The sequence below is a fragment of the Gymnodraco acuticeps genome, unplaced genomic scaffold, assembly GCF_902827175.1.
Source record: "Gymnodraco acuticeps unplaced genomic scaffold, fGymAcu1.1, whole genome shotgun sequence".
Classification (NCBI taxonomy): Eukaryota; Metazoa; Chordata; class Actinopteri; order Perciformes; family Bathydraconidae; genus Gymnodraco; species Gymnodraco acuticeps.
Window position 1 is genome coordinate 4,460,323 of NW_022991180.1, and position 20,590 is coordinate 4,480,912.

At 42.4% G+C, this 20,590-nt stretch overlaps 1 protein-coding gene across 4 annotated transcripts in view; it reads left to right on the forward strand.

Moving 5' to 3' along the window:
* Positions 1 to 387: 387 nt before the first annotated feature.
* Positions 388 to 20,590, forward strand: part of LOC117560838 (CUB and zona pellucida-like domain-containing protein 1) — a 121,887-nt gene continuing 101,684 nt past the window's right edge. For 2 of the 4 annotated variants that reach the window (XM_034237911.1, XM_034237912.1), the window contains exons 1-13: positions 388 to 474; positions 572 to 625; positions 1,028 to 1,120; positions 1,598 to 1,636; positions 1,722 to 1,820; positions 2,502 to 2,543; positions 2,760 to 2,858; positions 3,423 to 3,467; positions 3,681 to 3,779; positions 4,336 to 4,380; positions 4,594 to 4,692; positions 5,267 to 5,311; positions 5,525 to 5,623. In XM_034237911.1, coding sequence (XP_034093802.1) covers positions 423 to 474; positions 572 to 625; positions 1,028 to 1,120; positions 1,598 to 1,636; positions 1,722 to 1,820; positions 2,502 to 2,543; positions 2,760 to 2,858; positions 3,423 to 3,467; positions 3,681 to 3,779; positions 4,336 to 4,380; positions 4,594 to 4,692; positions 5,267 to 5,311; positions 5,525 to 5,623 — 910 coding nt within the window. In that variant the 5' untranslated portion in view covers positions 388 to 422. Of the gene's footprint in view, positions 475 to 571; positions 626 to 1,027; positions 1,121 to 1,597; positions 1,637 to 1,721; positions 1,821 to 2,501; positions 2,544 to 2,759; positions 2,859 to 3,422; positions 3,468 to 3,680; positions 3,780 to 4,335; positions 4,381 to 4,593; positions 4,693 to 5,266; positions 5,312 to 5,524; positions 5,624 to 6,158; positions 6,204 to 6,286; positions 6,386 to 6,839; positions 6,873 to 6,974; positions 7,074 to 7,146; positions 7,183 to 7,265; positions 7,411 to 7,556; positions 7,769 to 8,339; positions 8,516 to 8,626; positions 8,858 to 8,931; positions 9,093 to 9,556; positions 9,802 to 9,889; positions 10,048 to 20,590 lie in introns of those variants that run through there. The other 2 variants (XM_034237913.1, XM_034237914.1) reach the window with 2 other exon arrangements.

The window sequence follows — 20,590 nt, forward strand, 5'->3', positions numbered from 1 at the left end:
ATTTAGCTGACACTTTTATCCAAAGCGACTTACAATAAGTACACTCCACCAAGAAGATACAAACTTGAAGAAAACAGAATCATATAACTACATCAGGTTTCACAGAGCCAAACCATTTTAAGTGCTACTCAACTGGCTTTAGATAAGCCAGTGCATTGTTGGAATATAAGTGCTTTGTTAATATATAAGTGCTTAGTTTTTCTAATGCAAACATCCTTAAACACATCCTGAAACCAAATGTGAACAATCTTTGTGTAAGCTTCATGATAGTTAACTAAGTGCTGTCTTTCCAATGAATGAGTAATCAATCAGTATCAATGTTGGTGGTTTGAGACACTTTATGGGTGCCACGTCAAGGTGTCTGCCTATATAAGCTGCAGTGTTCAGCATGTGAAGCAGGTTGGCAGGTAAAGGAATTCGCCATGTGGACTCTTGTGGTTCTTTGCAGCGTGATTGCCTCACTTGGAGTGCAAGGTATTGTGCATAATTTTCTTATTGTCGTTTGTGTCTCTTTGGTTTTGGATTAAGGGTTTATGGATGTTGTTAATCATTCCTTTGTTTTTCTCATCAGGTGCTGATCAGATCCAAAACAGTGAGGAAAAGAATCTGGCAACAGGTTCTCCAGGTAAAAAAATTAAATCAATCATTTAAAACTGGTAAAAAGGTTACCACCAAAATTAGCAGCATAATGTCAGATCATGGTTCTGATTTATACCTAAAAAATAACTGATTTAATATGTAGTTCTAAATAACTTGCAGGTACAAAGGTAACTGTTTACAAGGAGGATGACACTCTTCATGACACTAATGAAGCAGCAAAGTGTTGCTTTCCAAATCATTTAAGAATTAACTAGGCTACAAACTAAAAGCATTTTTAATGTTTAGTTTTTGTCTGTAGGAGAATGACACAGATCACATGTTATAACCCTTATGGTTCTCATACGTAAACAATGAAACATAACATTATGTTGAGAGCCTAACTGTGTGTTTTCAGTGATGGTGATTGTTCTGTCTGCTCTTTCCACAGATTCCTGCCTAAATAGCTGTGGCAACCATGTTGGAAACTGCTCTTGCTCTTCAAGCTGTGAAACCAATGGGGACTGCTGTCCAGACTATTATGGTAAGCCCCTTATTGGAACTTTTATTTATAACATAGGTTTTTTATATTTTGTTATACATGTACTTTTTGCTTGAGTTAGGATCTAAATACCTTTTCTATCACTGGGGTGAACCAGCAAAACAATCATTGATATATTTAATAAGAGAAAACAACAAATAGGGGTTTAGGTTCATAAGTATATATAAGTGTATGTGCTTACTCCATCGCACCATTGTCCTATCTCTACAAAACGTTTCATTTGTGATTTTTAATATATACACTTTATATTAATATGTGTGTACATATAGTCAACTGTACTTACCTTGTATATATTTGTTGTCCTTGTTTTACCTGCAGAACAAAGACCTGTATTTCTTTGTTTGCACATTGATAGCAACAGAAATGAGGAGTCAAATTCCTTGCACACACATTGGCCAATAAAGCTGAAGCTGAATCTGATTCTGATACACCAACCAATCTAATATTTCTGCTTTACAGATTACTGCTCTTCTACAGCTGAACCAGCAGCACGTACAGGTATTGTTCATTTCACTCAGGTAACGTTTTATTTTTAAAAAAAAGTCAAGTTATCACTCTTTAAAGTACATGTTGTTTCCCATAGCTCGGTCCTCATGTCGTTACAACTGCGGCTGGAACATGGGAACCTGTTCCTGCGCAAGCTCTTGTCAATACTATGGCAACTGTTGCCATGACTACAACTGTAAGTGCCAAGTCTAACAAATCAACGGGTAAACGACCTTTAGCAGCCGAGGAGAAATCACTCTGTCAAACTCACTGAAATGATGTGCAGAGAATGACACATTTCCCCTTTTGTTTAAGAGCTATAGGTGTATTCCAGAAATGTAAAGTACAATCAATCAAGTATTGACTTAAGTCGGGTACTTTTACTTTTAATTGAGTATTGTTATAATATGCTGCTTTATACTTCTACTCCACTACGATTTGGGAGCTAATATTATACTGTTTACTCCATCACATTTATTTAGACAAAATCAGTTACTTTTCAGATTCAGGCTAAAACAAACTTTCAATAAACTAATATATAAAAATGATATATAATTATATGTTCATATATCCAACAGCAGAATAACTGAAAGTAGCTCCACTTTAACAGCTGTGATTAACACGTAAATGCATTAACACAAATAATCCAGTAATTTAATATATATGATTCGGGACACTACTACACACAGTAAATACTTTTGGATTTTGTACTTTTACTTAAGTAAGATTTTATATGCAGGACTTCAACTTCACTGTAGTATTTCTACTTTACTTAAGTACGATATATGACTACTTCTTACAACACTGGTGTTTTCTAATGAATATGCAGTAAGACAAAGATTAAAGTTTGTTATTCTCTCTCTTTCTCTCTATCTAGATTACTGCCCTGCAAGCTCTACCCCGGACCCTTACGTGACACGTATGTACAACTCTTCAAGCTACTAAGAAAGAAAAAGAAAGAAAGACAGCCTTTTATTACAAAAGTTATTATCTCCAGCTACCAGTCCACACTCCAGACCCTACAGACTGAGCTACTGCGGCCTCTTTACTCACGTTTACCCATTTACCTTCAGCTATTTCATATGTAACATTTCCTTTATACTGTTCTGTTAACGTCACCCTGTCTCTCCTACAGCTCGGCCCTCGTGTCGTTACAACTGTGGCGGGCACATGGGAAGCTGCTCCTGCTCAAGCTCTTGTCAAAACTATGGAAACTGCTGCTACGACTACTATTGTAAGTGCCAAGACTCACAAATCAGAGCAGGATCTGCATCCCTCTCTCAGTGAGGGAGGTATGTTCATATACAGACATGTTGGGATACAATGTTTTGTTTAGTTGTTTTTGAGTCTGTTTGTATGGGATTTGATGGACCTGTAGCATCTAGCTCTTCTGCCCTCCGGTAGATCCTACAGGTCCATCAAGTCTCGTACAAACAGAATCAAATACCGTATTTACATGAGAGCCATACAAGAACTCATTACTGTCTAAAAACGATCTAGCACCACAACACATACTGTTACAGACAATTTCCAACTGCACTGCACTTCAACACATATTTATTTATTCCCATGTTAATGAATTTATTAAGTGATAGACTCAATGATTGCAAAATCTCAATTCCTGTGTTTTTTCCTGTATAGTAAATCGTATTTATTGTATGTGTGTGTATGCGTGTGTATGCGTGCGTATGTGTGCGTATGTATATTTACATAAATGTATGTATGTATAAATACATATTATTATTACATTTTTAGAGGTGTGAACAATTGTAATCACTTTACTGTCTTTTTTGTGTAGCCACCTGCCGGCCAACTACAGTAGCACCTACACAGACCCCAACAGGTATAAAACGCTCTCAACAACCTACATTTGGAATAGTAAATATTTATTATCAATTACTGATACGTTGAAATACTCTCTACCCTGCTACAACACCCTCAGGTATGAAAACATTCCCGAAACCTATAGAGTATGCGGGAGAAAACAAGCCTATAATTTATCCCGTTTACAGGAGATATTACTGATATGTTTTATTACTTCCCCTGTGTCTCTAAGCTCGGCCCTCGTGTCGTTACAACTGTGGCGGGCACATGGGAAGCTGCTCCTGCTCAAGCTCTTGTCAATACTATGGAAACTGCTGCTACGACTATTACTGTAAGTGCCAAGACTCACAAATCAGAGCAGGATCTGCATCCCTCTCTCAGTGAGGGAGGCCTGTTCATATACAGACATGTTGGGATACAATGTTTTGTTTAGTTGTTTTTGAGTCTGTTTGTATGGGATTTGATGGACCTGTAGCATCTAGCTCTTCTGCCCTCCGGTAGATCCTACAGGTCCATCAAGTCTCGTACAAACAGAATCAAATACCGTATTTACATGAGAGCCATACAAGAACTCATTACTGTCTAAAAACGATCTAGCACCACAACACATACTGTTACAGACAATTTCCAACTGCACTGCACTTCAACACATATTTATTTATTCCCATGTTAATGAATTTATTAAGTGATAGACTCAATGATTGCAAAATCTCAATTCCTGTGTTTTTTCCTGTATAGTAAATCGTATTTATTGTGTATGCGTGTGTATGCATGCGTATGTGTGCGTATGTATATTTACATAAATGTATGTATGTATAAATACATATTATTATTACATTTTTAGAGGTGTGAACAATTGTAATCACTTTACTGTCTTTTTTGTGTAGCCACCTGCCGGCCAACTACAGTAGCACCTACACAGACCCCAACAGGTATAAAACGCTCTCAACAACCTACATTTGGAATAGTAAATATTTATTATCAATTACTGATACGTTGAAATACTCTCTACCCTGCTACAACACCCTCAGGTATGAAAACATTCCCGAAACCTATAGAGTATGCGGGAGAAAACAAGCCTATAATTTATCCCGTTTACAGGAGATATTACTGATATGTTTTATTACTTCCCCTGTGTCTCTAAGCTCGGCCCTCGTGTCGTTACAACTGTGGCGGGCACATGGGAAGCTGCTCCTGCTCAAGCTCTTGTCAATACTATGGAAACTGCTGCTACGACTATTACTGTAAGTGCCAAGACTCACAAATCAGAGCAGGATCTGCATCCCTCTCTCAGTGAGGGAGGCCTGTTCATATACAGACATGTTGGGATACAATGTTTTGTTTAGTTGTTTTTGAGTCTGTTTGTATGGGATTTGATGGACCTGTAGCATCTAGCTCTTCTGCCCTCCGGTAGATCCTACAGGTCCATCAAGTCTCGTACAAACAGAATCAAATACCGTATTTACATGAGAGCCATACAATAACTCATTACTGTCTAAAAACGATCTAGCACCACAACACATACTGTTACAGACAATTTACAACTGCACTGCACTTCAACACATATGTATTTATTCCCATGTTAATGAATTTATTAAGTGATAGACTCAATGATTGCAAAATCTCAATTCCTGTGTTTTTTCCTGTATAGTAAATCGTATTTATTGTATGTGTGTGTATACGTGTGTATGCGTGTGTATGCGTGCGTATGTGTGCGTATGTATATTTACATAAATGTATGTATGTGTAAATACATATTATTATTACATTTTTAGAGGTGTGAACAATTGTAATCACTTTACTGTCTTTTTTGTGTAGCCACCTGCCGGCCAACTACAGTAGCACCTACACAGACCCCAACAGGTATAAAACGCTCTTAACAACCTACATTTGGAATAGTACATATTTATTATCAATTACTGATACGTTGAAATACTCTCTACCCTGCTACAACACCCTCAGGTATGAAAACATTCCCGAAACCTATAGAGTATGCGGGAGAAAACAAGCCTATAATTTATCCCGTTTACAGGAGATATTACTGGTATGTTTTATTACTTCCCCTGTGTCTCTAAGCTCGGCCCTCGTGTCGTTACAACTGTGGCGGGCACATGGGAAGCTGCTCCTGCTCAAGCTCTTGTCAATACTATGGAAACTGCTGCTACGACTATTACTGTAAGTGCCAAGACTCACAAATCAGAGCAGGATCTGCATCCCTCTCTCAGTGAGGGAGGTATGTTCATATACAGACATGTTGGGATACAATGTTTTGTTTAGTTGTTTTTGAGTCTGTTTGTATGGGATTTGATGGACCTGTAGCATCTAGCTCTTCTGCCCTCCGGTAGATCCTGCAGGTCCATCAAGTCTCGTACAAACAGAATCAAATACCGTATTTACATGAGAGCCATACAAGAACTCATTACTGTCTAAAAAAGATCTAGCACAACATCACATACAGTTACAGACAATTTGGAACTGCACTGCACTTCAACACATATTTATTTATTCCCATTTTAATGAATGTATTTATTAAGCGATAGACTCAATGATTTCTAAATTCCGTTTTTTTTCCTATATTGTAAATTGTATTTATTGTATGCGTGCGTATGTATGCATGTTCTTATGTATGTATGTGTAAATACATATTATTATTTTAAGAATGATTAGAGGTGTGAACGATTGTAATCACTTTACTGTCTTTTTTGTGTAGCCACCTGCCGGCAAACTACAGCTGCACCTACACAGACCCCAACAGGTATAAAACACTCTCAACAACCTACATTTGGAATAGTAAATATTTATTATCAGTTACTGATACGTTGAAATACTCTCTATAAGGACGGCAATCATGTCGTAACTACTGTGGCTACTACCTGACAACCTGCTCCTGCACAACCTCTTGTCGAGGCCAAGGAAACTGTTGTTATGATTACAACTGTAAGTATAATTTACCACAAAGATGCTCGGGGAAGTCTCTGTACACTACGATCACCATTTCTGAAGAAAAGCATGTTGCATCATCTTCTCTATTTACTGAATTATTATCATGAAAATGACTTTGAAGTGGTGTAATCATTTGTTTACTCTCAATAGGATGTACTGTATTTCCCCTTGAAACAGGATGATACCTTTATGAACTCTCAACCAAAGAGATACTAGTTAAAGAAGAGCAAAGCGTAATAATTTATTGCAGATTTACCTACTGTGAACGATTATAGATTCACAGTTTTCCAGACATTTATGTTTCATGTGGTTAAGGTCTCCTCAGTTCCTGTTTTTTTCTGTTTTGGCATGTCCCTTCTGTGTCTTCTTGAATGCCTAACTATGCTGGAAACAGTATTAATTGTGATTTAAAAGATTGTAATAATTGTGTACTCTCTTTGTCATGTAGCACAATGCCTTGCACCTGGCACAACACCCTCAGGTATGAAAATTGTTCAGAGTATGTGGGAAAAAACAAGCCTATAATTTATTCCGTTTACAGGAGAGAAACTGATATGTTTTATTACTCCCCTGTGTCTCTAAGCTCAGCCCTCCTGTCGTTACAACTGTGGCCGACACATGGGAAGCTGTTCCTGCTCAAGCTCTTGTCAATACTATGGAAACTGTTGTAATGACTACTACTGTAAGTATCATGTCCCACACAATTGGCACAGTTTCTACACAAAAACTGAAACCCACCTTGTTTTTGTCAACAGCCTACTGCCAAGTCACAACTGACATGCCAACTACAGGTAGGACCCTTAGTGTGCAACATGAGCCTCTTGTACTGTATAGTTTACTCCAATGACACTTGTGTTATGTTCTTCACGGTCAGCATCGCCCTGTGGAGGCTCTCTGTACGGCTCTGGTTCCTTCTCCAGCCCGAACCATCCCAACAGCTACCACAATAACGCCAACTGTGTGTGGCAGCTCAGGGCTGCACACGACCAACGAATCTTCCTGTCTTTCGACTACCTGCAGTGAGTGAAGAAAACACTCCCTTTTGGAGAACATTCGTATATTAGCAGCTTTTCTGTCTTAATTTAACTTGTGGGGAATTTGGCACTCAATGTGTTATCAACTCATTATGCAAGTCAATAATTTGTGGCTGTCATCTTAAAAACAGATTGGAGAACTGCTGCGGCTGTGACTATATTAACGTCTACGATGGGCCGTCTGTTAACTCAAGATTTCTGGGTAAAGTGTGCTACGACAGTCTACAACAGAGTACTTTCTACTCCACCTCCAACTACATGACGGTGCTCTTCCAGACTGATGGCTCTGTGGTTGGTCGAGGGTTCAATGCTGACTTCATTAGCTCTCTGCCAGCAAGCTCAGGTACTGTTATTGTTACTGTTAAATGTATTATGACATTATATTTGGGTGAAATGTTTCGTGTAGATTGACAAAGATGGCAAGGTTTTGGCATGATATAGTATATACACCAGGTTTACCATCTTCGTTTAAAACAACACAAGGTGATACAACATACAAGTGAATCTGATGTTAAGGTCATTACCAGTATTTTATCAAATAAAAAGGAATGGGAAAAAATCAAATGTACACCTGAGGATGGCGCTATATGGAAAGTAAAGGACCAAAGTTATTATATTTAATCTTGATGGGGACATGAATACAAGCACCAACTTTCATTGCATTCCGTGCAGTATATGTTAATGCATTTTATTTTAAACCACAAATGTGAACCTCAGGAAGAACGAGGGGATCACTGCAGTCAGAAGGTTCAACCTCTGGGGATCATGAACATCTGCACAAAAGTTCATACTAATCCTGTTAATTGTATTACATATATTTCAGCGGATAAACCAACCATGTGTAATCTTAAACCTTTATTCTAAAAGTAATTCAAACTGTCGTAAATATCCTGTGAAAACGATTATTTTGTCAGGTCGAGTGGACTGTTCCTCAGACAACATGAACATTGTGATCGAGAGGAGTTACCTCAACTCTCTCGGCTACGACGTCCAGAGTTTGTATCTGAATGACCAGTACTGCAGACCCCAGGTTTCCAGTTACCAGGTGGTCTTCAACTTCCCCATTAACACCTGTGGCAATGTTCGAAAGGTACACAACTTAGGCTAAGTTGCTTACTTAAAAATGAACAACATACATTACTTCCTGACTCAAATAACTGTCATAATTAGAGGCTCTTTTCCAATATCTTCTGTTTACCAGTTTGAGAATGGCAGCATTGTGTACACTAACTCTCTCCGAGCCTACGCCTCCACCTCTGGCGAGATCACCCGCCAGTCTCACTTTAAGATGAACGTGGGCTGTCGGATGGAGCCGGATTCAGTGTCCCAGATCATGTACGTTGTCCGTCACAATGATAACAGCAGCATTACCGGAACAGGCAGATTCAATACCAGCATGGCGCTCTACACATCCTATAACTTCTACTATCAGGTGTGTTAAAATAAATGAAATTCCTTCTGTAAATACCTAGTTACAAATCTGACGTTTTGCTTTTACACTTTTAGGTGACGGAGGTTCCATACATGGTGACGCTCAACCAGTACATGTATGTCCAAGTGGACCTGGGGAGGGGGGACAGCTCCCTGGTCCTCTATCTGGACACCTGTGTGACCTCACCATCGCCCCATGATTTCCAGAACAGATCTCACTACCTGGTCCGCAACGGGTGAGATGACAGTATGCTGTGTTTCAGTGAAGATTGAGTAAAACCTGCACTTTGTTCAAAGTACAGGCAGAGCTGTGTGATTTGTGACATTTGAAAATCAAGTGAAGTACATCAAACATCAGTAATGGAAAGTTACAGAACACAATTAGTAAATTATTTTTCTTTGATGTACTTTTCTTATACATTTCTGACAGAAATATTGTAACATGTAACACTTGATATGTCCATTGTTTGCAGAATGAGTAGATTTTTATACAAACAGTAAACATAAGTACAATTCTGAATGTAGGACTTTTCTTGCAATGGAATATTTTTGAATTGTGTGACTGGTCTATTTGATATAGAATCTAATATTTTCTTTAACCAGTTAAGTATTAAAATATAGAAATACTTACCGGACCTAGCTTTTTCTGATAACCGGACATAGTAATATTCTCCAGTAACACTGTCTGTTTCTCCTTTAGCTGTCCTGTGGATAACACCTACTATGCCTACGTCAGTGGCACCCATCCCTATGCCCGCTTCAGATTTCAGGCCTTCCAATTCCTGCGAGCCACAGAGTCGGTGTACATCCAGTGCAAGGTCCTGATATGCCTCGCCTCTGACAACAATTCCCGCTGCCGCCGTGGATGCTACAACCGTGCCGCCAGAGACGTGGGGTCAAAACACGACAGCCAAACTCTGGTCCTGGGTCCCATCCAACTCAAAGGTCTGTAGTCATCTACTTGGTTTTGGTAGGGATGTCATAACCTTAAGAAAACTGTACAATAAAACACAAGTCACTTTCTCTTTGACAGAACCAGAGAAACAGGAGGAAGAGACTCCTAAGCAGGAGAAGGCTTAACTTGATTCTGCGGCTTCAATCATCTTCACTGTTCTTTTTGTTCATTGTGACAATGAATCAGCACTTCTTTCCTTTCATCATTAACTGATTAAAAGCATCCTCAAAAGACAATATGTGTTTGTATATTTCATCATGACATACTCTCAAGTGAACTTTAAATATTTTAAACCCATGATAAAAATATCACTGTTATTAATTTCCGTACTTGAACACAAATAAGATGAAGAAAAAGGATGACAGAAGACACAGTGCAGTAAATTAGAAAACACTTTACTTATAAATTAGTAAGATTAATCCATCTCACAATGAAATGATTTGCCATCCCAGAGGGGGAGAATGATCGCCATCCACTGTTACCTATGAACCTATGACACAGAGAACATAAGGCAGTCATTACTGGATGCTCCCAGTACTGGTAAGCATGGCAACAAGGAGGTGGTCCTAGAAACAGTAACTATGTTCTTCCCGCATGTTGCTAAGCAACAAACAACAGTACCCAAGACAAAGAATAATCTTGCTGATGTAGCAGTCTCACTGCAACATTTGCTTTTTTGGACACTAAACATCTACCCACCGACTCAGAATACAATACTCAGTAAATATTCAGAAAAGCACTTTAAAGGATCCGTATGATAGATGGGGAATCTTTGTCTTATCACAAAGGCTAAAACTTGGCATCCCCTGTGCTACGTGGCAATTCTGAAAACGTGTTCACATGAGACACAAGACTTGGTGATTCTGTCCTAAACACTGGATATTAAAGTGACTTCATACAATATCAAAACATCAGAATGTGACAGGACGTGATTAAAAAGATATACCAAACCATTTAAACAAAAACAAGTGATGTGACCATGATGCTGGTCAAGGAAGGGCACTGTGTGAAGGAACTCCCGACGTCTACAACATGTAGTTTGACAAGTCAGATCACAAACCACAGTTACAAACGTTGGCCATCATTTACTGTGAATGCCATACATATATTCCAACGTTTCTTAGCAGCAATCTTGGAGCAGGATTTTGGCAAAAAAAATCATGGCTACCAAAAAATAACTACAAAGGCCCAAACTATTTTCTGAGGTTCCAGGCCCTTTACGTTAAGTAGAAACAGGATATTGTAATAATATCTATTAATATGTAAAGAAGTAACAGTCCTTTATATCTTGGACCAATTAAGGTGACTATGTCAGGCAAACACTAGTTGTTCCACTATTAGGAAATGTACCACAGGACATGGCCTTGGTCTCTAATCAATATAACCATTGCACTCAAATGTTCTTATAAACAACATTAATGACAACATGCCTTCATGTTTTCTGCCAAATTCAGAATTTTTGACCACATTATTTCATGCGATCTGATTCATTATAACCTTCAAGAAGCAACTCTATGGAAATGAGTTGCACTTCTTTTTTTTATGAACTTAAGCAACTCATTGAATAAAATGTTTTGTCCAAGAGAGTTGGACAAAGCCTTTTTAGAACATTATATTTGGGTTTTGAGGAACATAATTGGATTAGTCAAATCAGTTATAGAGTTCCAAACATTGCCCCTCATCTCTGAAGGGTTTGGATATTCAAACAAATGAGATCAAATCAAAGCTTACCGAGTGTGTCTGCTGCTGCTGAGTGAGGTGCTGAATGAGGTCCAGGCGGCTCGGTTCTATGGGCTCAGAACAGTCTCATAATACACACAAGCACACAGAAGGATTCACACTTGTATTTCATGATCTGCTCAGCAGTGCTTCTCAAACTTTTTTCAGTCATGTACCCCCTTTGAAACATTTTCTCAGCCAAGTACCCCCTGACCGACCCCGAAAATGTTTGATCAAAAAAGCCTATACAAATAATTCCAATATAGCAGTGGTTCTCAAAGTGGGGGGCGCGCCCCCCCTGGGGGGCGCAGAGGCATGCCAGGGGGCGCGCGAGAGACCAGGAGGAAAAATGGTTTTTACAAAAAAAAGATAAAAAACAAAAACAAAAAATTCATAAATTGAACAATTATTTATTCGAAAATAATATGATGCAGTACTATTACGTCTGTGTCTCTCTGTTTCATTAAAGCTTGCCTCTGTGTGTGTGTGAAACAAGCCATTTTGTGTGCGCGAGAGAGAGCGCACCGGTACCGGAGATCGTTGTTGTTAGCTTCTGGTGCTAGCGAGCTACGCTAACGGATATAAGGAGTTTTTTCAACAACAAAGTGGAGGAGAGCTCTCCTGTCAGACTGAGAGACTCAGTGAACTAAAGGACTCTCTCAGTGTTTAGATAGTTAACTTTAGTCTAAGTTATCTCAGTGGGTCTCAAACGTTTTGGTCACGATTAATGTAAACAATTATTTCCGAGGCACACGTTTATATGATCATTATAGTTATAAAAAAGTAAGAGAATAAATGAAAAACAGGTATGAAATACTATATGGCAGTAAAACAAGAATAAAGTTTAAAAGGGTGATTTGTAAAATATCCATAAAGAAAAAGTAAATCTGCTTACAGGTCTGTTTCATAGGTGTTGAGAGAGGTATCCATAGATCTCTTCATTTTGCTCTCAAAGTGCACCAGATGCTTTTAACTTCAATATTTAAAAATAAATCTTCCTGGGGGTCCACACACCACCTATAAAAATAGAACTTTACCCCTGCTTACACCTATATGCCGTGAGCTGATTGAGCCTTCATTGTAACTGTCACACTGTGTATATGCGTGTGGATTGTTGCAGTAGAAAATTCCTGAAAATACTGTAGCGACCGGTACATTAATGGGAAACCCTAAATGTTTGAGCACCCTCTATGAAACGTCAAGCTACCCCACAGCACCCCCAAAACAAATCTCTGGTGCCGCCACTGAGCCTGACTTGTGTTGGGGGGGCCCGACTTTTTTTTTTCTCCAAAGGGGGGGCCTAACAGAAAAAGTTTGCGAACCACTGCAATATAGTGATGTTCCCTCAGTGTGTGATTTATTAACTCCTTTACAACAAACTAAGGATATTTTCATTTTATGCATGAAAAAAGAAAACAAATTGAAACTGATTTTTCAAAGGAGTTTTTCAACTGAAGTAATATCTGTTTAACAAACCAATGAACAAAATGATATATTATGCAAAACTATAAAATACAATACACCAATTTGACATGTTTATATGAGGATCCCCTTGGTGGTTCTAGGAATATTTTATATAAAATTGTGTTTTCTATTTAACTTATTGTACTAAGATTATTTTTGTAATCATGCATGGTATTTTTTTAATTCTTTTTTCCATAAATCTCACGTACCCCCTGCAGTACCCCAACGTACCCCTAGGGGTCCGCGTACCCCCATTTGAGAATCACTGCGCTAAAGGATTCACACTTGTATTTCCGGATCCACACTTGTGTTTTTCAATGCACACACAAATGTGTTCCGTTTCATATACATGTAAATAAAATCCAAATACAGAAAAAAGTTTTACATATGTATTTTTGATCCACACATATTTGTTTTCCGTTTAAAACCTCTGAACCTGCAAACACAAACAGCTTTCTGTGCACGGATCGCTGTGCATTCGTGTGTGGGTTTTTTGAGACTCCCCTGAAGGTCAGCCGATTCGTACTTGTAATTTTTTCTATCTATAGCCAATCAGATGTCTCCTCAATTCTAAGCCAATCACATGAGCGCGCCCCCACGAGGGTAGATTTCTTGCGTTCATGACGTAGCGCTTCATGTACGCATTTTGCGCAGTCCGGAGCTGACAGGTCCATGGAGCCTGCCTGCAGGCGCTAATCTCAGGACACCTCCACTCTCAGTACATTGCCACTTTCCGAACAGGAAATGCACGCAAATACAATCTTTTATATTATTAAGGTACAGCGCCACTTTCCGAACCATTGATGAATGCTTGTGTACACAAAAACGGCAGGCAAAACCGTTTTAAATGTGTGTTTCTTGTGTTGCGAATACAGTTGCTTTATTTATGTCTGTATGAAGTTGTTGTGAGTGTGGAGGGAGCAGCTACAGGTTAGCTTAGCCTAATCGATCAGTGCACTACGAAGCCAGTGCTGGACAGTGAACTGTCAACGGGGGGAGGCCGCCGGTCATTATCGGCCGATATTCACTCTTAATAGTTTGATCGGTGCTCTCTATAAAGGCCGATCAGGAGAGCTGGATCTGATTGATATGGACATAAACGCGAGTGAAGTATAACCGGACGCGAGATAGATCAGATCCGCTGCTGAGTCTGACGGAGACACGCAGCTCTGCATGATCACCCGATGCTCCGCGGCCTCCGCCCTCTGTTTAGCGAGCTGACCGGACTGCAAAATGCGTATATGAAGTGTCATGAACGCAATAAATCATACCCTCGTGGGGGTGCGCTCATGTGATTGGCTTAGAATGAAGGTGTCACGGTTGAGTGAAGGAAGCAGGACCCAAATGCAGATAACTCTGATAAACCTTTATTTCAAGGATAATGAAACTAATACAGACAAAACAGAACACTCACCGGTGAACTCAGTCACCAACAAAAGACGAACCAACACTGAACACAGGAAGAGACAAGACTAAATACAGGGAGGGGTAATCACAAGATGAGAAACAGCCGGGCAGGGGAGGAGAAACACAAGGACAACAGGTGAAGACAATCAGACACTAGGGCCACCAGGGTGGGTGGAGGGGGTCTGGAGGACGGGTTTTGGGCTGACAGCCCAGGAGCACAGCGGAGGGCCCGGAAGGGATCTCGGGCGGACGGCCCGGGGGCAAGGCAAAGTCCAAGGTGGGGGTCTCGGGCGGACGGCCCGGGGGCAAGGTAGAGTCCATGGAGGGGCGAAGACCACAGCGGGCAAACTCAGGGGGCCGAGCATGATGGCGAAGGCAGCGGCAGGAAGAGTCAGGGGGCCGATTATGAGGGCGAAGACTGTGGCACTCAGGGGGCCGGGCTCGAGGGCGAAGACCGCGGCTCTCAGGGGGCCGGGATCGGGGCCGGGATCGAGGCCGAAGACCGCGGCTCTCAGGGGGCCGGGCTCGAGGCCGAAGACCGCGGCACTCAGGGGGCCGGGCTCGAAGGCGAAGACCGCGGCTCTCAGGGGGCCGGGCTCGAAGGCGAAGACCAGACAGCTCCGGAGGCCGGGCAGGAAGGCGCTGACGGGACAGCTCCGGAGGCCGGGCAGGAAGGCACTGACGGGACAGCTCCGGAGGCCGGGCAGGACCCGGTGTCGGCCGGACAGGAACCAGAGCCGGTGGGACAGGCTTCGGCAATATCCCCCACGGAAGAGGACCAGGAGTTGGCAGGACCCCCGGCGAGACAGGTAACGGCGGGACCTCCAACGGAACAAGACATAGGATTGGCAGGACTCTCAGCGGAAGAGTAGACGGCGGGACCCCCAACGGGACAGGACACAGGGTTGGCAGGACCCCCGGCAGGAGAGTAGTCGGCGGGACCTCCAACGGCACAGGACATAGGGTTGGCAGGACCCCCGGCAGAAGAGTAGTCGGCGGGGCCTCCAACGGCACAGGACATAAAGTTGGCAGGACGCCCAGCGGAACCTCCAACGGCCCAGGACATTGGGTAGGGACTTGAGAGGGAACTCAAGAGGAGACTCGAGAGGTGACTTGAGAGGGAACTCGAGAGGTGACTTGAGAGGGAACTCGAGAGGTGACTTGAGAGGGGACTGGAGAAGAGACTTGAGAGGGGACTGGAGAAGAGACTTGAGAGGGGACTCGAGAGGGAACTCGGGAGGTGACTCGAGAGGGAACTCGGGAGGTGACTTGAGAATTGTTTGGATTTATCCTTAATTAAAGTGAATTTATTTTATTTCAGTCAGTCATTTGTGTGTAGGCCTATGCAGGTGTGGGACATTCCAAATGTTCCAAAAGTGAGCACTCCACGAATGGACAACAGTTTGCCAGGGTAAAATAAAACATTGTCAACATATTATTTTGTGCCACAAGAAGCAGAATGTTTTAACAGTACAGTAGTTTGAATATATTTGTTGTTTACCTTTATCAGACCTCTCAGGCACCCACAACCAGCGTCTGATCGGGTAAGACTAATTACAAATGTAATTATACCATGTAGGTTTGAATTTGTGAACATGAAATCAATAAATACCTTTATGTGCACTTATTTCCTGGGTAAAAATAGGATGCAGCACCAACCCCATTCCAGGAAGAGGTCCAGTCTGCCCCGGGTCAGAACAACTTCTTTAGGTAAACGATGTTGACAGTTGCATCGTGACACAGTTGTTTGGTGTGTATCTTTATTTGTACATGTGTTTGTTTGTATAGCCTCCAATCACAGTGGGTAACATTGCCAGGAAGCAGAACAATTATACTTTCATACATTTCCAAATGACACCCACAACATCTGACATCTTAGTGAAGACGATACAAAAAACACCCACAAATATTTTTCAAAGATCAGATATTGTTTGTTTCATCCATTTCAAATGTTTACAAGGATTGTGCAGGAGTATGACAAAGTACTATTGTCAGTTTAGAACCAGATGTATTGAAACAAAACAGGAAGAGGATCGACATCCTTTTGTAAATATGACGGTCATGCATATATTATGTATTTGAAAATAATTATTCAACTGTCTTCTCACTGCAGCAACTACACAAATGTGTATGCACTTATCATTATTGATAGCCAGTCTGAGCTAGAAGACAAAATGGAGCAACGGTGTTAATTGTTACTATTACCACTTAATTGTTCTATTCTATACCGTAAATCTTATTACTAGCTTCATCATTTAATATTACAATACATCACTTTGTCTTTCATAGCACAGAATACCTGACTGCGGCACACATTGTTGCAGAACTCTCTGCAAAAATAACAAATACATCTTGCAGCAGGTTCAATATTAATAGAGCCAATGTGTGGGATGGAGCAATCCGCGGCTTCAAAGGTGCCTCATTCGACCCCTCTCATGAGATGTCAGTTAAGTTCAATGATGATGAGGGACACACTGAGGATGGAGGGGACACTGGTGGTCCCAAGCGTGAGTTCCTGACCCTTCTTATGGAATGCCTGAGAATGCGAAGAAAACATCACGTCAGCAACTGTTTGTGCCCCATGGCGGTGTGACTTTCCCAACCGCTCACTGTCTCAAAATCTGATTCTAAATGTATAATGTTCTCTATAAAGATAGAACTAATACACAATTATGAATGTATAATATAAGCTGTTTTGTGTATTTAATCATGCATTGGTCTACAATTTAATGATGGCTTCTACATATTTCACATAAACAGACAATGAAAAAAATGTCTGCCAATTAGTATTCTAAACAGAGTAGTGTGTTGAATCCTTATTTCTTGCATTTGAAACCGATACAATAAAAAAAAGTGAACTTACTGTTGTGTTCAACTTCTGCCAAAAACTGTACATTTTTGCCACAGGAGTCACAGAACACTTGAACTGTCCCCAGATGATGGCCACAGAAAGGACAAAACATGGCAGCATGAAAAGACATACATTGATGTAGTAAATCCATTTAATCAAATCAATCAAAAACACATAGTCTAAATAGTGGTTAGCTAAATAAATAGAAAGATACATCATGTTTACCGTTGAATCTGTGTTTAGTCTCTCTCTCCTTGAATATCTTCTCTATATTTGTTCTTGAGCATGTCTAATGCACACTACTCTCCTGTCATTACTTTGTCCCTCTTCACATTTTGTTACTTCTCTCTCTCTCCTTCTCTCTCAATTCAATAGCTTTATTAGCATGACCACAGGCAATTGCTAAATCTCTGTATAGTTGCACCATCTATACACAAATACATACATATAAACAAACTGCTAAGAATTCAAATGTCCTTTTTCCGCGGTACTCACTATGGCCCGTGTTATTTGCCTGCACTTGATTTGTCATCTCTTTTAACAATGTTCTTCCCTCACTTTATCTTCTCTTCACGTGAAGCTCTCCTCTCCTCAGCTGGTGTAGTAGTTAGGCACGCTAACGCTAGCTATATAAATATGACGCTATATGTATAAAAACAAAACTTACCTTTGTGGTGACCACCTATTAATACACTGGGACATAATTCATACATGGAACTACAGTTGGGGCTATTGTTTCCACACGGACATATATGTGTTGTTATCTATATATGTTGTGTGCCCTCCTGGCTCTTTCTCTTGTCGTCCCGGGCTGCGACCCAACAACATCTACATTTCTGCTGCTCATTAAAGCAAGCTTTGTACCTCCATTGCACCGCCTCCGACTCCCTATCTCTCGGCACTACATTGGTGACCCCGACAGCGTCTTGGGAAGTTTCCGAGACGGACCCGAACACGGCAAAGGAAACCCAGGTTTCTTTCTCGAAATGCCGGGGATTTTTTGGAGTCTACCGTAGCTGCTACAGGCACGCGGACTGAGGCTCGGTGCGCGCCTCGTGGAATGGCTGAGGATGTTGCTCGCCATTCCCGCATCGGCCTTCCGACTACAGGGGGGACGATGCACGACCTGCTGGGTAGGGATGAACCCGATTGCTACCTCGTGGGGTTGTTTCTTCGGGGCGTGCGGCTGCACGTCCCAGCTGCGCTAGCTAAGGACAACTAGCAGCTAACCACGTTGGCTAACTACGGCTAGCAGCTACCAGTGGCTGCCAGCTAACGGCAACAGCTAACGGCTATCGACCCTTTTGAGTTTTTGCTTTTTTTTTTCTGGTGCCGGAGAGGAGGTTCGACCAGCCGGTTGACCTCAGGTGGACACTCTCACATTTTTCACGACCTCCACGGCGGTTCCAGACGCCACTCACGTTTTCATCGACGCCTGGGTGGTGCACTCCTGGACCCCGTCTCGCCTCGACGGTTTTGGACGTCGCCCATGCTGCCATTGGCCCGTGGGTGGCGCGCTTCGGAGCCTGTCTGGCCTCTCCTGCCTTCCGGGGATATCCAGACGCCACTCACGTTCATCGGCGCCTGGGTGGCGCACTCCTGGACCCCCTCTCGCCTCGACAGTTCCGGACGTCGCCCATGCTCCATCGGCCCATGGGTGCCGCGCTCCGGGACCCTGTCTGGCCTCTCCTGCTTCCCGGGGATGCCTCGACATCTGCTGAGGACTTCATGCCCGCCGCCGCGGCACGTCTGCCTGCGGCCGGGTTGCTCTCCTGCTTCCCGGGGATGCCTCGACGCCTGCCGAGGACTTCGTGCCCGCCGCCGTTGCACGTCTGCCTGCGGCCGGGTTGCGCTCCTTCCTCCCGAGGACTTCATGCCCGCCGCCGCTGTGCCCTCGCCTGCGGCCGGGCAGCGCTCCTTCCTGCTGGGGACCACCGGGTTGTTGACGCCCGTCGCGACTCAGCGACCCGGCTTTCACCGACTGGCGGGTGATGACTTCATTCGCCACGACGCCTACTGCGGCCCCCTTCCGACGGCCCGTTCCATGGCCCGGTCCTCACCTGCGGCCCCACCCTCCTCGGCCCCTGTGGTGCTTCCTCCACGGACGCGAGGATTTTTTGCCATGTTTGAATTCTGGGGGGGCTTGTGTGGTGACCACCTATTAATACACTGGGACATAATTCATACATGGAACTACAGTTGGGGCTATTGTTTCCACACGGACATATATGTGTTGTTATCTATATATGTTGTGTGCCCTCCTGGCTCTTTCTCTTGTCGTCCCGGGCTGCGACCCAACAACATCTACATTTCTGCTGCTCATTAAAGCAAGCTTTGTACCTCCATTGCACCGCCTCCGACTCCCTATCTCTCGGCACTACACCTTCTTATATCTTTCTCCACTTAAAGGTGGGGTAGGTACGTTTGAGAAACCGGCTCGAGTCGAGATACACTTTTTTTTATATTCCATGGAATGCTCTTAACATCCCGATAGCAATGAATATCTCAAGTGCTTTGACAAAAAATCAATTAAAAAAATGTCATCTGTGGAGGCCGTGGTACTGTAAAAAACACGACCAATCATTTTAGCTGGCCCGGCTAAAATAACTGGATGGCCTACCTGCCTGTCAGCCTTCCATCTGTGCACAAACTTATCTCGTGCTCTCATTGGTCATGTGCGCGTTTGTGTGTGTTGGAGGAGGGGCTCTGTAAGGAAGTAGCAGATTTTTTCCGGTGTACCATATCTGCTCGGGGTACCATGGCCCTTTCTCATTTCATCAAATCCCCCTCCTCGACTCCTCGGTCCTCCGGTAGTGACCAGGACATACATTTTAGCGCGCCATGTTGAAGGACATCTCATTTCTCTAAATGCACTTCGAGGACCGAGCATCGAGCATCGAGGAGGCTCTCTGGAGGAGCTATAACCGAGGATACACTGATGGGTCCTCCACGGCTCCTTCGCGGATGCATTTCCGGCAACAGAGATGTTTCAAAGAGTCGTGACGCACGGCCGGACTTATCTCAGCCAATGACAGCTCTGCATGCATCCCCTGGATATTATTTTATTAACTGCTCTCATCGCAACGCGATGTTTACAGAGAGAACAGCTGTGAGGTCCGTGCAGAAAGCAGAGCAGTGTGTAAAATATATATCACTCAGTATAACAGGCCTACTCTCTTTATTTGCTGTAGTTTAGTAGATAACTACAAACAAAGAGTCGATATTTTTCTAAAACCATTTAGTGCTTCACATAATAAAATACACAACGGCTGTAGCCTGATGATGCTTTAGGAGCTGTAGGTGTGTGTGGTACAGTGTGTTGGTGTGTGTGTGGTACA